This window comes from Poromitra crassiceps, assembly GCF_964638095.1.
Source record: "Poromitra crassiceps genome assembly, chromosome: 13".
Classification (NCBI taxonomy): domain Eukaryota; kingdom Metazoa; phylum Chordata; class Actinopteri; order Beryciformes; family Melamphaidae; genus Poromitra; species Poromitra crassiceps.
The window spans coordinates 37791204-37805573 of record NC_139644.1 but is presented as its reverse complement, the minus strand read 5'-3'; the positions used below and the strand labels follow the sequence as shown (position 1 = coordinate 37805573).

General features: G+C 44.7%; 1 protein-coding gene across 1 annotated transcript; it reads left to right on the top strand.

The window, feature by feature from the left end:
• Nucleotides 1–6350: 6350 nt before the first annotated feature.
• rpusd1 (RNA pseudouridine synthase domain containing 1) lies at nucleotides 6351–12357 on the top strand (the record flags this gene model as incomplete). The annotated part of the gene is made up of 5 exons (XM_083648590.1): nucleotides 6351–6544; nucleotides 7941–8064; nucleotides 9134–9236; nucleotides 9472–9573; nucleotides 11963–12357. 5 exons carry the CDS (start codon nucleotides 6351–6353, stop codon nucleotides 12355–12357), a joined length of 918 nt encoding a protein of 305 aa, XP_083504716.1.
• Nucleotides 12358–14370: the final 2013 nt, after the last annotated feature.

Genomic DNA, 14370 nt, shown 5'->3' with positions numbered 1-14370 from the left:
GTGTGTGGGCCTTTTTTCTGCTTTTATCAGAAAGAGAAAGAAAACGTCATCAAAAAGTACCGTGTTCTTACTCAGAATAAGTAGCAAAAAAAAAGTAAGTAGCAAAAAAAAGTAAGTAGCAAAAAAAAAGTAAATAAGAAAGGATCGTTTCTCCTCTACAGCTTTTTTATTCTCTGTGCTATGTGCTAAACATGTAGCCTATGGGCCAGCTGACTCACTCCTACACCATACATTTAAATCAGTGCCTCCCTACTGCATACACACGGGGGCTGAATCGCCACACACACACACACACACACACACACACACACACACACACACACACTCACACACACACACACACACACACACACACACACACACACACACACACACACACACACACACACACACACACACACACACACACACACAGCGTTTTTCTTGCCTGTGTCTCCTATTTTTTGAAGTTGTACATTGTATTGTAAACCTGTGCAGGTTACCTGTGCATGTGTAACACTTCTGCATTAAATTGTTCTCTAAAAATAAACCAAGAAGCTCATTTTTCCACTATTGATTACTGTTTATAAAAGCACCATGAAGTAGATATGTTTGCCCAATTCTGTGTTGTACCTATTTTGAGGACAATAGGACAATACTAAATTTAAGTCATGGACACTTTCCACAGACAGACATAACATCAACACATACACCAAATAAATAAAGAAACACGTTACCTGTTCCCGTTGTTCAAAGTCACCGGTGAACTTCTCCAACCGCTGATCCATGGTCCTTTCACTTTGCGTGGTGTGCTTCCTTCTTCTCTTCAATAGTGGCGTGCTACACATCGACTCTTTACAAAAACAACAGGGTCGCCATTAGTTTAGTTATGGAGCCAGCTAGCATTGTTATCCAGCTAGCCTGTTAGCATCGTTACAACAACAAGGCTACAACGGGATTAGTAGTTACGAGGCCAGCTGGCATTGTTAGCCAGCTAGCTTGTTAACGTTAGCCATTTGTAGTAGCGTTGGGCTAAGGTGGAACACTTTCATATCTTACCTGTAACGCCAGATATATTCTCTTCGATGTCCAGCGTCGTCTCGGTCTCTCCGCACGCTGGAAGTAGTGGAGTTGGCTCCTCGGCGTCGCTGCACGGGGGGTTCCTCTGCCTTTCCGACATGCTGCCACTCCGAACGTTAACTTCCATTATTCGGACTGGCGGTCGTTCACCTAGAAGCCGCAATGCCGACCTTAGGTTTAGGCGTGGGGGTGGGAGAGGTTAGGTTTTGGGTTAGGGTCTGGGGGAGGTTAGGTTTAGGCATGGGGGGAGGTTAGGTTTGGCGTGGGGGCTGGGAGAGGTTAGTGAAAAACGGGGAATATAGACCCCCTTTCTGAGTGCCGATATTTCGGAGTGGCAGAACGTCGGAGTGGCAGCACGTCGGAGTGGCAGCATGTAACCGCTGCACGGCTCACTGGAGGCCGAGGCCGTCTCGGGCAGGGGGCTGGAGGAGGTCGATGGACCACTCTGGGGTGTGCTGCTGGATGTAGACGGCGGTGTCTCCATTCCGACCAGGCGAAGAGGGGTCATCGTGTGGCTACACCCCCAGATAGCCTCACACAGGCTTGCCACTTTTGTTGTTGTGATCAACGACCTGGTGGTACTGGCGTTTTAACGTCTTCAGCTTCGTGTTCACCTGCTGCTTGGTGCGTCGCACACCGCGGTCCACGAGCCGTCTGGTGATTTGGTCATAAACAACCGAGTCCCTGGCCGTTCCAGCTATCTGCTTAACGATTTCGGCCTCCGCTCGGACCGTCAGCAGCTCGCGGATTTCCTCGTCCTTCCAGTTAGAGTTAGCCATTTTCTTGATCGTTCGTCTTTGGTTTGTTTTGAAGTTCTATGTGAAGTGTTCACTCACAAGCTAAGTGATAGCAGCAATGTAGGCTACCACCAGCTGTATTGTCCTCGACAGTCGCACGGCAGCGACGTCATCTACAACACGCCTACTCGCTAGCAACGTCACGAACAGCCACACCCGCCCAGTCACACATGATCTGGATCATGAGCTGCCAGTGTTAAACAACAGACGCTTTTCCTATAATGCGGATCCTATACTTGGGGTTGAGATGGTCATGATCCACACTCGCGGGAGTGCGCATAAGCCGGCTAATTGTTTCTAAACATGCAGGCCAACCGGCTAGGAACTGGTTATAATCCGGATTCCACTGCATGTGTGTGTGTGTTCCACACACACACACACACACACACACACACACACACACACACACACACACACCACTCTCTCCCTATCTCTCATGCATACACACTACTGCTTAGAAGCCAATGACCCCTGCAAGGTAAAAGTGCCAGAGGTCAAGGTGAGGGATTATGGGATTCGGTGCCATGCACAAATGACAGCCTAGAGGTGAGTGAACGGATAAGCAACAAACTACAGAAAAAGTCAATAACTAAAATAAAACCCCTCAACAATGGATATGGCGGACTCACTGCTAGATTTTAAGTGTAAGTTTGCAGTAGAGGAGTCGGGGAAAGAGGGGATGGGGAGGAGGGGAGAGGAGAGTTGTCCCTGCCTCAGTGCTCCCTCAGTACATTTCGCCATGTTTGAAGGCCTATTAAGCAGACAAAAAGAGGAGAAATCCATTTGGTCCATCAATATAGGCCTACATGCCTACTGTCTGAGCCCGTCTTTTAGTCAGTCTGTCAGACAGACAGACAGACAGAGACAGACATACAGACAGACTGACACAGACAAACAGACAGGGTTGACTGGGTTTTTATCATTGACTGTACATTGTTTTTATCACTAATTTACAGTCTAACCGTAATTTGAGGAAGGACCTCCCTCTAGTGGCAGAAAAAAGGACCGCATCTACTGCATCTCTCTCTCGTTGAAGTGAAATGTTTTATCATCTCTCCTGTTTCTGAATAGCTTAATCGCTTGATTTGATCGAGTAAAACTCTTTTTGTACGGATTCCAAGAAACGTCTATGGAAAAATGAATGGGGAATGAACAGGCCCGGTTCTACGGGGGTGCAAAAGCATGCATTGCACCCTTATTTTAATTGTCTGCATGCTCAGTTGAAAAGTAAAATTTTTTTTTTTTTTTTTTTTTTTTTAATAAATGCTACAGCTGCACACTTACTGTTTAAACTTGAATTATCGTTGTTGTTTTTCTTTGTTCTTTGATGTGATTTTATGGCTTTTTGGCACCTATATGTAACCTTTTAAGGTTGAGATAATTGTATTATCATTAGGGGAGAGTGGGGTGAGTTGTGCCAGTGGGGAAGTTGTGCCACCCCTTGTATCTAGAAAACCATAGAAGAAATTGATCATATGACCACACATTTTTGAAGAGGCATCCATTTTACTCACTCTGCAAAGAAGGGAGGCAGATGGCACAAGAGCTAAGCACATTTAAGTTCAAAAAACTGTTTTTTGCCTCTCAAAGTAATTTTTTTATGATCAAGGTTTATTGATTGTTGTGTCTGAACAATTATAGACAAGCTTGAAAACATTTCACACATGTGTTAGTGTTTTAGTAAGCTACAATATGAGGCTATACTGTTAGCATGATGTTAGCTCCAAACCAGCTATATGATACAAGTTTGTTAAAATGGTGGGGATGGGGTGATTTGTGCCAAAAGGCCTGGGTTAAGTTGTGCCAGTGCAGTTGCAGTTGATTTAGTGAAATTTTATTTCATTTTGTTCTTAAATGTTTAAATAGACCTTGTTGAAGAATATTGCAGTATTGGCAAGTGTAGCCTGGCTCTGTGATAGTTGATTTTGTTCATTTTGAACATAATTTTTATTTCTGAAAATGTTAAATATGTAGGTCAACTGCTGCTACCGTTTAGCCTTGTTTAACCCTGTTATAGTACACTGGACTTTAGTGTTATCTTTATTTTGTCTTGCTTTGATATAGCATTACAATATATGAGATGAAAATGTTTTGTTTTACTTCAGTAATCAATGGCACAATTTACCCCAACGTATTCTCTCCAAAGGCACAACTTACCCCGCACCGGGGGCAAGTTGTGCCAAGAGACCACTTTTTTAAGAATAGCCATATTTTTTTAACAGTTTATTTAAGGTCCAAAGGGAGTGTTCCCAGTGGTGCACAACATCCTGAAATATATTTACATATTGTAGTTGGAGGCATTACTGTCATGCCCTCACTTTAAAGACACCTCAAGTAAAAAGTGGCACAACTCACCCCACTCTCCCCTATATGGTCCAAATATTTCAGTAAAGCACTTGAAACACTTGAAATATTCTTGCTTGGGTGGTATCATTCTACTTGAAATGATGGTCAAATGCATTATTTTTAGTAAAATAACATGTCAAATTTTTCGGGCGGCCGGCCTTCGGCCGGCCACCCGAGTGGGCCCGGCCTTCGGCCGGGCATCTGCACCCCTTCCTATCTTGGATGCACCCTTAGTCATCTGGTTCTGGAACCGGCCCTGGGAATGAATAGGCCCATGCCGAAGTGAACCCGGAAGAGAGCGTGACTTTGACATGGGCGGGGTTTGTATCATGCACAAACGTCCCCCCCCCCCCCCCCCCCCAAGTCAAACCATACACGGAAATGCAGTGTAGATAACATGTACAAAAGTATTTGGACGTAATATTCAGATATAAAATCGAAAATAATAATAATTAAAAGATCATAAATTGAGGGAGACACTGAGGGGACAATGAAACTGCTAGCAACAGACAAGAACAAATCTTAAATGTCTAAACATGTGTCCTCCGGGCTTCCGTCCGTTGAGCATGCGCCTGACGCACGAGAGTGGGGGCAAAGTGGGTGTTTTGTTTACGTCTCTGTATTTCCATGTGTCCTGCGCAATTTCATCTGTAAAGGTAAACTACATTATCTATCTTGTGTTTCTGCAGTGGTGGGTAGTTTCCCGACCCGGGCTATCTATCCAGCTAACGTCAGCAGTGTGTTACTTACTCAGAGCTAACTGTGCTAGCATGCTAACCAGCGTCGGCTTCTCAGTGGGGTTTGATGAAACCTCAATAGTGGTGCTAGTCTCGATTGCCAGAGCCAGACTCTCCTGCGCTGTACCCTCGCAGGAGACATGCGGTGCTGCGTGCTCCCTATAGCCGACAATCATCAACTTATTTTGCCCTCAGTGGTGGTTTGAGTCATGCCATTTATAGGCTATATGTGTATTATTTGAAGGAGAAGAAAAGCCAGCACTCTCAAAAATGTCCTTTTGTTAATTTAATTGAAGCAGATGGCAGGTACAAACGTTTCGACAGAAGTCTTCCTCCATACACTGAGGAAGACTTCTGTCGAAACGTTTGTACCTGCCATCTGCTTCAATTAAATTAACAAAAGGACATTTTTGAGAGTGCTGGCTTTTCTTCTCCTTCATAGACTATTTTGAGCCGTGCACCCACCAACTGTTTTTTGTGAGTGTGCTTGCTTTTCCCCTTTTTTATGTGTATTATACGAAATATTGTCCCAAATCATTCATACTCGAGTCATTGGACGTTCCATGAAACCCTACTAGAGTACAATATCAACTGAGAGTCTGGATTATTGGTCCAGCAGGGGGAAAGGCTCTGTTATCTTTACAACCATGATCGACCGAAAGTACCAAGCAGGCCTGCTTTATTGCACAATCCACATCTTTGTAAAAACTTGACATTTTCAGCATGTAGCAACGCTAGATAGTTGTTGTTGTTTCACAGCGGCGGAGGCATTTGAGAGTGACACGCAGTCCGACTGAAATGGTCGGAGCCAATGGCAGAGCTTAGACCCGCAGCCTGCTTCCAGGCAGTCAGACTAAATAGAATCTAGCAAATAGATATGTAGTGTTAATGTAGCCTTAGGCTATTTGTTTAGAAGGGTATTATTTTCCATTGTAAACCATTTCTGCATACTCCGGTCCAGTAGGTGGTCTGCGCCTTCAAAGTCAAAGATTGCAATCCACAGTTAAACGAATAGAACAAGAACACACACCCATACCATACATACATTACAGCAAGAAGGTCCCGGGTTCGAACCCCGGTCCGTCCCAGGTCCTTTCTGTGTGGAGTTTGCATGTTCTCCCCGTGTTCGTGTGCGTTTTCTCCGGGTGCTCCGGTTTCCTCCCACCATCAAAGACATGTATGTTAGGGTTAATACTCCTGTCAGTGCCCCTGACCAAGGCACTGGCGAAAGTACTGGAGTTGGTCCCCGGGCGCTGCACTGTGGCTGCCCACTGCTCCTAGTTCTAGGAAGGTTCCTAGTAGAGGATGGGTCAAATGCAGAGGATGCTTTTCCCCATGGGGATAAATAAAGGATAACTTAACTTAACATGATGTCAATGCAACCATTGTTTTTTTTCTCTCATCAGTGAGGATGACAGCCACCACCGAGCCTGCTAGCCTGGAGAGCCTGCGCGTGCTGTTCCACGACGACGACTACATCGTGGTGGACAAGCACTGGGACATCCGCATCGACAGCAAGATGTGGTACGAGAAACACACCGTGCAGGCCCAGCTCAGGCACCGCTTCCCCCTGCTGGCCGACCCCAACACCTACTACGGATTCAGGTCAGAACCACTTCCAGCACCAGCCACCTAACGTTACCACACATGTACACTACAGGAATGGAAACATTGGTGCAGAGACATGCTGATAACTTACAGATTCTTACATACTGGCATTAGAGATGACACGGTAGGAACATTTCATATCATGATTATAGTGACCCAAATGATCAAACAGACTACCCGAAGTATGTAAGACACTGGGGCACTCATTCAGTCTGCATGTGGTTTATTGCAGGGGGTGACTGATGTTTCGACAGGTCATATCTGTCTTCCTTAGAGTCAAGCAGAACTATGAAAATGGGGAGGTTTATGGTTTGTATACCCTCCTCCTACACAGTGATGTCATTGACAGCCATTTTGAATAATAGAAATTGAAAGAAAAAAATATAAGAACAATCGTGGCATCCATCAAAGTTAATGTGAAGACATCAATATGAAAATATATACAATACATAATAGCACTGGTGTTTCCCCCATGGTAAAGCAAGTAGCCTAGGCTAATTCATAATAGCATTAACAAACGGGGAATATTGCATAATCCAACACATTCATGTCATTATTTACAAATATTGACATGTTCTATCTAGATATTGACTTGGTGATATTGACTTGCCAGGACAGTATTGTGATATCAAATTTGGGATATTGCCCAAGCCTAGTGCCTATGTGTACAGACATAGACTAAGCCAAGGCCGAATAATAGGAGTTTAGGGGTTCAGTGGGGAGAGTTGGTCAGTGAAGGTTAGCTAAAGGCTAAACCAAATAGCATATTGTTCAGCCTCAGCATTGCGGAGCAGAAATGTTGCATTGTCTTCCTATACATCAGCAAAGTTGTCAGCCAGAATAAATTGCAGTGGGAGTGCGAGCCTCTCCTGCCCACCAGCTGATCCACAGTGTGAGTGTGGCAGGTAGAATCAGCTTGTGAGTGACAGCTCATCAACTCGTCCACAGCTGCTGCTGCGAGAGAAAACCACAGTAGAGAGAAAATATATGTGACTGGCTGCTGGCATAAAGAAGTTGTTATATATCCATCTAGAGACATGTAGTATGACTGGAGTCTTGGTCATCGTAATCCACCATATGAATCATTACTCTGGCAGGAATGAGCTTGCTGTGTGTGTGTGTGTGTGTGTGTGTGTGTGTGTGTGTGTGTGTGTTTGGTGTGTGTGTGTGCGTGCGTGCGTGCGCGCGCGAGAGAGTGTAGCTAAGATTAACCTTACGTCTCCATGGTGCGACCAAACATGGACACAGCTCTAGCATCAAACTAGCTAGTTTCAACGTATTCGTTTAGTGTGGACTTTTTAGCCTAACTTGAGAGAGAACTTACACACAGCTGGTGCAACATGCTGCAGAAGCTTTATGGATAATTTCCCCCCCCCCCCCACCCACCCACCAGGTTCTGTCACCAGTTGGACTTCTCCACCAGCGGAGCTCTGTGTGTCGCCCTCAACAAGCCTGCTGCCGGCCGCGCCTACCGCTGCTTCAAGGACCGCACGGTCACCAAGGCCTACCTCGCCCTGGTATGGAAACAAACACATGGTCACACTCTATAGAGTTTAATATGCAGAATACAGCAAATCTACTGTCTGTCTATAAGGCTCAAGATTGAAAATTCATTTTAATAGCCATAGTGAGTAATTATATTACAGATGAGGATTTTTCCCTATTTGACATATGGGGAAGGGGGTAGAGATAATGTCCATGAATGAATGAATCCTCTCTAAACTAGAAAAGTGCACTCGCTTAGTAGAGTGCAGATCTCAACATCCCCTCCCTTACAGTCAAAACCTACGTCACGTACCAGAGCAAATTAATTTCATACCTGATATGTTCCATACCCGATATGTTACGATCCACTAAACCGTACGGGATGAACACGTAAATCCCTGTTTCTCTTATCTTCGCCGCCATGTTGTTGTCCGTAGCGGATCACTTGCACTCCTACTGGCCGGAGGAGGGAGGAGCCAGCAGTCAGACAGTCATTGTAATGACGGTATAAAATAGGTCGTTAAGAATACAGGCATAAATGTGCACAGAAAATATGAGGTTGATTGGTCCAGTAGTATGAGAGATTAGCTGCTGACAGAGTCAGAGAGAGGCCATTTACACCTGGCGTTAACATGCGTTTTCTGCCATCAGATTACAATCTGATGGCAGAAATGGGTGTCCTCTCAATCCGCATAAAGTTGCTGTATCCATATTGAGAGGACATTTACACTTGTGTTCACAATGCGTCCCTGATCACCTCCGGAGGTGGTTTGGCCGATCAGATTGCAATCCTTATTCAATGCGTTTTTGGGGTGTTTACACCTGTATTTCCAAGTGATGAAGCACAATCTGATGACAATCTGATTCACAGAAAACACATGTTAATGCCAGGTGTAAATAGCCTCATAGATGCACACATGCAGTCAGTCAGTCAGTCACTTACGCATGCACACACACACACCTGAACAATGCATGAGCCCCTTCAGGCCTGGAGATAATTACATCAATTACAAATGTGAAAGTGGTTGGTTCCTACTCCTCACTTAACTTCTGTATAATAAAGGAAGAAAAGTAATTATTAGTACTATTGTTGTTTTCCAGGTGCGCGGCTGGGTGGAAGAGGAGACGCGAACTCTGCACTTCTCCATTGGCAAGAACTCCTCAGAGGGCAAAACGCACATGATGTGTATCGAAGGAACAGAGGGTACATGAACCTGCCCCAGCTAGCTGTGTGTGTGTGTGTGTGTGTGTGTGTGTGTGTGTGTGTGTGTGTGTGTGTGTGTGTGTGTGTGTGTGTGTGTGTGTGTCCAATATTAATCAGTTCTTGAAAGACTTTATTCACCAACGTGGATAATTAAATTTTTTGTGACATTTCAAAAGTTTGTCAGGAAGTTCTTTGTCTGCTCCTGACTATCATCTCCATCTCTCTCCCCCCTCAGGCTGTGAGAACCCCAAGCCTTGCCAGACTGAGGTGACCGTGTTGGAGTTTGGAACATATGATGGAGATCCTGTCACCAAAGTGCTGCTGCAGCCGCTCACTGGTAACTCAGTTCACTTCAGTTTAGGGCTGCAACTAACCATTATTTTCACAATCGATTAATCTGTCCATTATTTCCTCGATTACCGGTAGTTATTTGGTCTATAAAATGTCAGAAAATGGTAGCAAATGACGATCAGTGTTTCCCAAAGCCCAAGATGACGCCCTCAAATGTCTTGTTTTGTCCACAACTCAAAGATACTATCAGTTTACTGTCATACAGGAGTAAAAAAAAATATATATATATATAGATATATTCACATTTAAGAAGCTGGAATCAGATCATTTTTTTGACCTTTTCTCTTAAAATTGTACTCATAACGATTAATCGATTATCAAAATAGTTGTAGATTAATTTTCTGTTGATCGATTAATCGTTGCAGCTCGACTTCAGTTCAGTTTATTCACAAATGCGTTAAAGTACAAGTACCGTAAATTCCGGACTATAAGACGCACCGGTCTATAAGCCGCAGCACCAAAATTGACTATTTTTTTCTTCTATAAGCCGCACCGGACTATAAGCCGCGGGTGTTTTGATGTTTAATTACCATATGAAAGGGTTCGTGCACAGAGAGGAATGTCGGGAAAGAGATCGCTGTTTGGGGAAGCTCCCATTTATTAACATTTCAACAAAACAAAACAAAAGTCAGGTCACTAATCCCCAGACAAAATCACACAACAATAGGCTACCGTATATGTGCAGCAAACCTGTAACCAGAGAAGTCAAGTCACTAATCCTCGTCTTCCTCTTCTTCCTGCGTACTGAAACCACCAAAGTCCTCATCTTCAGTGTCGGAAACGAACAGGTTCAGGGTGGCTTCGTCAACCACTCTCCTCTCTCCTTCATTGTCACTCAAAACCAACGAACTCCTCTTCATCACTGTCGGCATCGAACAGCCTCTGAAGCCTCTGACGGCCCTCAGCGCCAGCTGTGGCGGCGTCATCCTTTTCATCCCGCAGCAGTCCAGCGTTTTGGAACCCGTTGGTGATTGTGGATGTTTTCACACTCCTATAATATTCCGTGATCTTCCTTTGTGTGAATTCGCCGAAGTTTGTGATTTTCTCCTGGTAGTCGGGAGGGAGTTGTTCAGTAGTTCTCCCCCGGACGGACAGTCCCTTTCGTCTCATGAATCGGTAGCACCAAGATGGCCCACCTCTGAAATGTTCAATTTTCATCTCGGTGGCGATTGTTTTGGCCTTCAGTCGGATCTGCACCGTGGAAACGCCTCGGCCGTCTCCTCTCTGGGTCAACACCCAGTCCTCAAGGGAATCTTCAAGTTCCGGCCATCTGCTTTTGTGGCCTCTGAAGGACTTTTTTGTCTTATTACACTGAGACAGTTCCTCCTGCTGCTGCTTCCAACGTCTCACCATTGACTCATCGATGCCCAGGGTACGCGCTGCTGCTCTGTTTGTTTCTTTTAGTGCGAGTTCGACTGCTTTCAGCTTGAAAGCTGCGTCGTGTGACTTTCTGCGTACCTTCCCCATGGTAAGTGAGAGAGAGACTGCTCGTCTTGTTGTGATTCCGGGCTGATGAACTTTGCTTACCGTAATTACCATATGTAAGGGTTCACGCACAGAGGGGATTGTTGGCTGTTTGAGGAAGCTCCCATTTACCGTATTACCGTAACATTTCAACAAAACAACATAACACAACACCTTTGTTTATTTCGACAGTGCACACAGTGTCCGCGGTGTGGTGAAAAGAGGGCAACAGAGGAAATTAAAACAGAAGTGGATTTATAGGTAGAAAGAGTGCTAAAAAAGAGAGATTTTATTTGTATTTGAAATTTTTTTTCTGAAAAAATCCATAGATAAGACGCACCGTTATATAAGCCGCAGGGGCCAAAAAACGGGAAAAAAGCCGCGGCTTATAGTCCGGAATTTACGGTACAATCATATAAGACATCATGGAGATATGTGAAATGGGATGTATCAGGGTATAAGCTTTCTGAAGCTTGAGAATAGGGGCCCAGGCACTAAGCAAATAACATTTAAAATATACTGTTTACTGACATCTAGATTTAACAAAGGCCATGTATTACACAGTAACATTTACTAGCTACAAAACACCTAAGACTAACCAAAGACACCTAACCTGAGACTTAGAAAGTACGACTAAATGGTCCTAAGACATTTATTCCATCAGACACTGACATTGATGAAATAGGCAAGATATAAAAATAGACAAACAGACATCCAGTATGACAGGTCTCCAACTGTTTAGAGTATTAAAGCTTACTGCACTCATCAGTTTTGATTTTTAGTAAAAAGTTGTACTTTCAAGGCAGATATGATCAGAATATGTGGCACTTTTTCCAGCGGTCGATAAAATGACAGAGAATGTAGCAGCTTATAAACAAGTTGAATGTGTAAAAACTCTCTTTTCCCCTCAGGTCGGACCCACCAGCTAAGGGTGCACTGCAGCGCCATGGGCCACCCCATCGTCGGAGACTTCACCTACAGCCTGGGAGCGGACGACGCCCCCTACCGCATGATGCTGCACGCGCACCTGCTCCACATCCCCCTGGAAGCCCAGCCCCTGCAGGTGTCCGCCGGAGACCCCTTTGTTCCCGCCGTGGACCCCAAATGGCTCCCGCAGCGCTTGCTACGGACACCGGAGGGCACCGCCGAGGCTCTGCTGGAGCGCAGGGCAGAGGAGAGGAAGAGCAGAGAGGAGGAGGAGGAGGGGAAAGTTAGGAGGGTTGGGAGAGGACAGAGGTGCGAGGAGGAGAGCGAGCAGCAGAGGGCGCACTGTCAGGAGTGGCTGAGGGAATGGGCTGGGGACTGATGCTGTTCAGCAGCCATAGTGTTATTTATTTAAAGGAACACTGCCAATTTTCAAACAGCTTTGTATCATTACAAAATCAGTAGTATATCTGAAAACTGTCAACAGTTTTGCAGGCATTCATTCAGTTTGAGTTATTGAAGAGTTGAGTTTAGGATGTGGACTAGTGATTGTCATTTCACAAATGACATCACTGTCTTTCGGATATATCGGTACTACTGATTTTGTAATGATACAAAGCTGGTTGAAAATCGGCGGAGTGTCCCTTTAAGTTGGTTTTAGCTGTTATTTATCTGAGAAAGGCATGTTGAGCATGTTGTGTTGCAGCAACCAGCTCCTTTACATTCACACCGTTACACCAACGCCTTTTCATTCACACCGTTACACCAACGCCTTTTCATTCACACCGTTACACCAATGCCTTTTCATTCACACCGTTACATTAACGCCTTTTCATTCACACCGTTACACCAATGCCTTTTCATTCACACCGTTACATTAACGCCTTTTCATTCACACCGTTACATTAACGCCTTTTCATTCACACCGTTACATTAACGCCTTTTCATTCACACCGTTACATTAACGCCTTTTCATTCACACCGTTACACCAACGCCTTTTCATTCACACCATTACACCAACGCCTTTTCATTCACACCGTTACATTAACGCCTTTTCATTCACACCGTTACACCAACGCCTTTTCATTCACACCGTTACACCAACGCCTTTTCATTCACACCATTACATTAACGCCTTTTCATTCACACCATTACATTAACGCCTTTTCATTCACACCATTACACCAACGCCTTTTCATTCACACCGTTACACCAACGCCTTTTCATTCACACCATTACATTAACGCCTTTTCATTCACACCATTACACCAACGCCTTTTCATTCACACCGTTACACCAACGCCTTTTCATTCACACCGTTACACCAACGCCTTTTCATTCACACCGTTACACCAACGCCTTTTCATTCACACCATTACATTAACGGCTTTTCATTCACACCGTTACACCAACGCCTTTTCATTCACACCGTTACACCAACGCCTTTTCATTCACACCGCTACACCAACGCCTTTTCATTCACACCGTTACACCAACGCCTTTTCATTCACACCGTTACATTAACGGCTTTTCATTCACACCGTTACATTAACGCCTTTTCATTCACACCATTACACCAACGCCTTTTCATTCACACCATTACACCAACGCCTTTTCATTCACACCGTTACATTAACGCCTTTTCATTCACACCATTACACCAATGCCTTTTCATTCACACCATTACATTAACGCCTTTTCATTCACACCGTTACACCAACGCCTTTTCATTCACACCGTTACACCAACGCCTTTTCATTCACACCGTTACACCAACGCCTTTTCATTCACACCGTTACACCAACGCCTTTTCATTCACACCGTTACACCAACGCCTTTTCATTCACACCGTTACATTAACGGCTTTTCATTCACACCGTTACACCAACGCCTTTTCATTCACACCATTACACCAACGGCTTTTCATTCACACCGTTACATTAATGGCTTTTCATTCACACCGTTACATTAACGGCTTTTCATTCACACCGTTACACCAACGCCTTTTCATTCACACCATTACACCAACGGCTTTTCATTCACACCGTTACACCAACGCCTTTTCATTCACACCGTTACACCAACGCCTTTTCATTCACACCGTTACACCAACGCCTTTTCATTCACACCGTTACACCAACGCCTTTTCATTCACACCGTTACACCAACGCCTTTTCATTCACACCGTTACACCAACGCCTTTTCATTCACACCGTTACACCAACGCCTTTTCATTCACACCGTTACACCAACGCCTTTACATTCACACCGTTACATTAACGCCTTTTCATTCACACCGTTACACCAACGCCTTTACATTCACAACTCGTCCCATGTTGACTATTTGTCAGGACCCCTCCATGGTGTCACTTCTTAACATACGGGGTACCATTT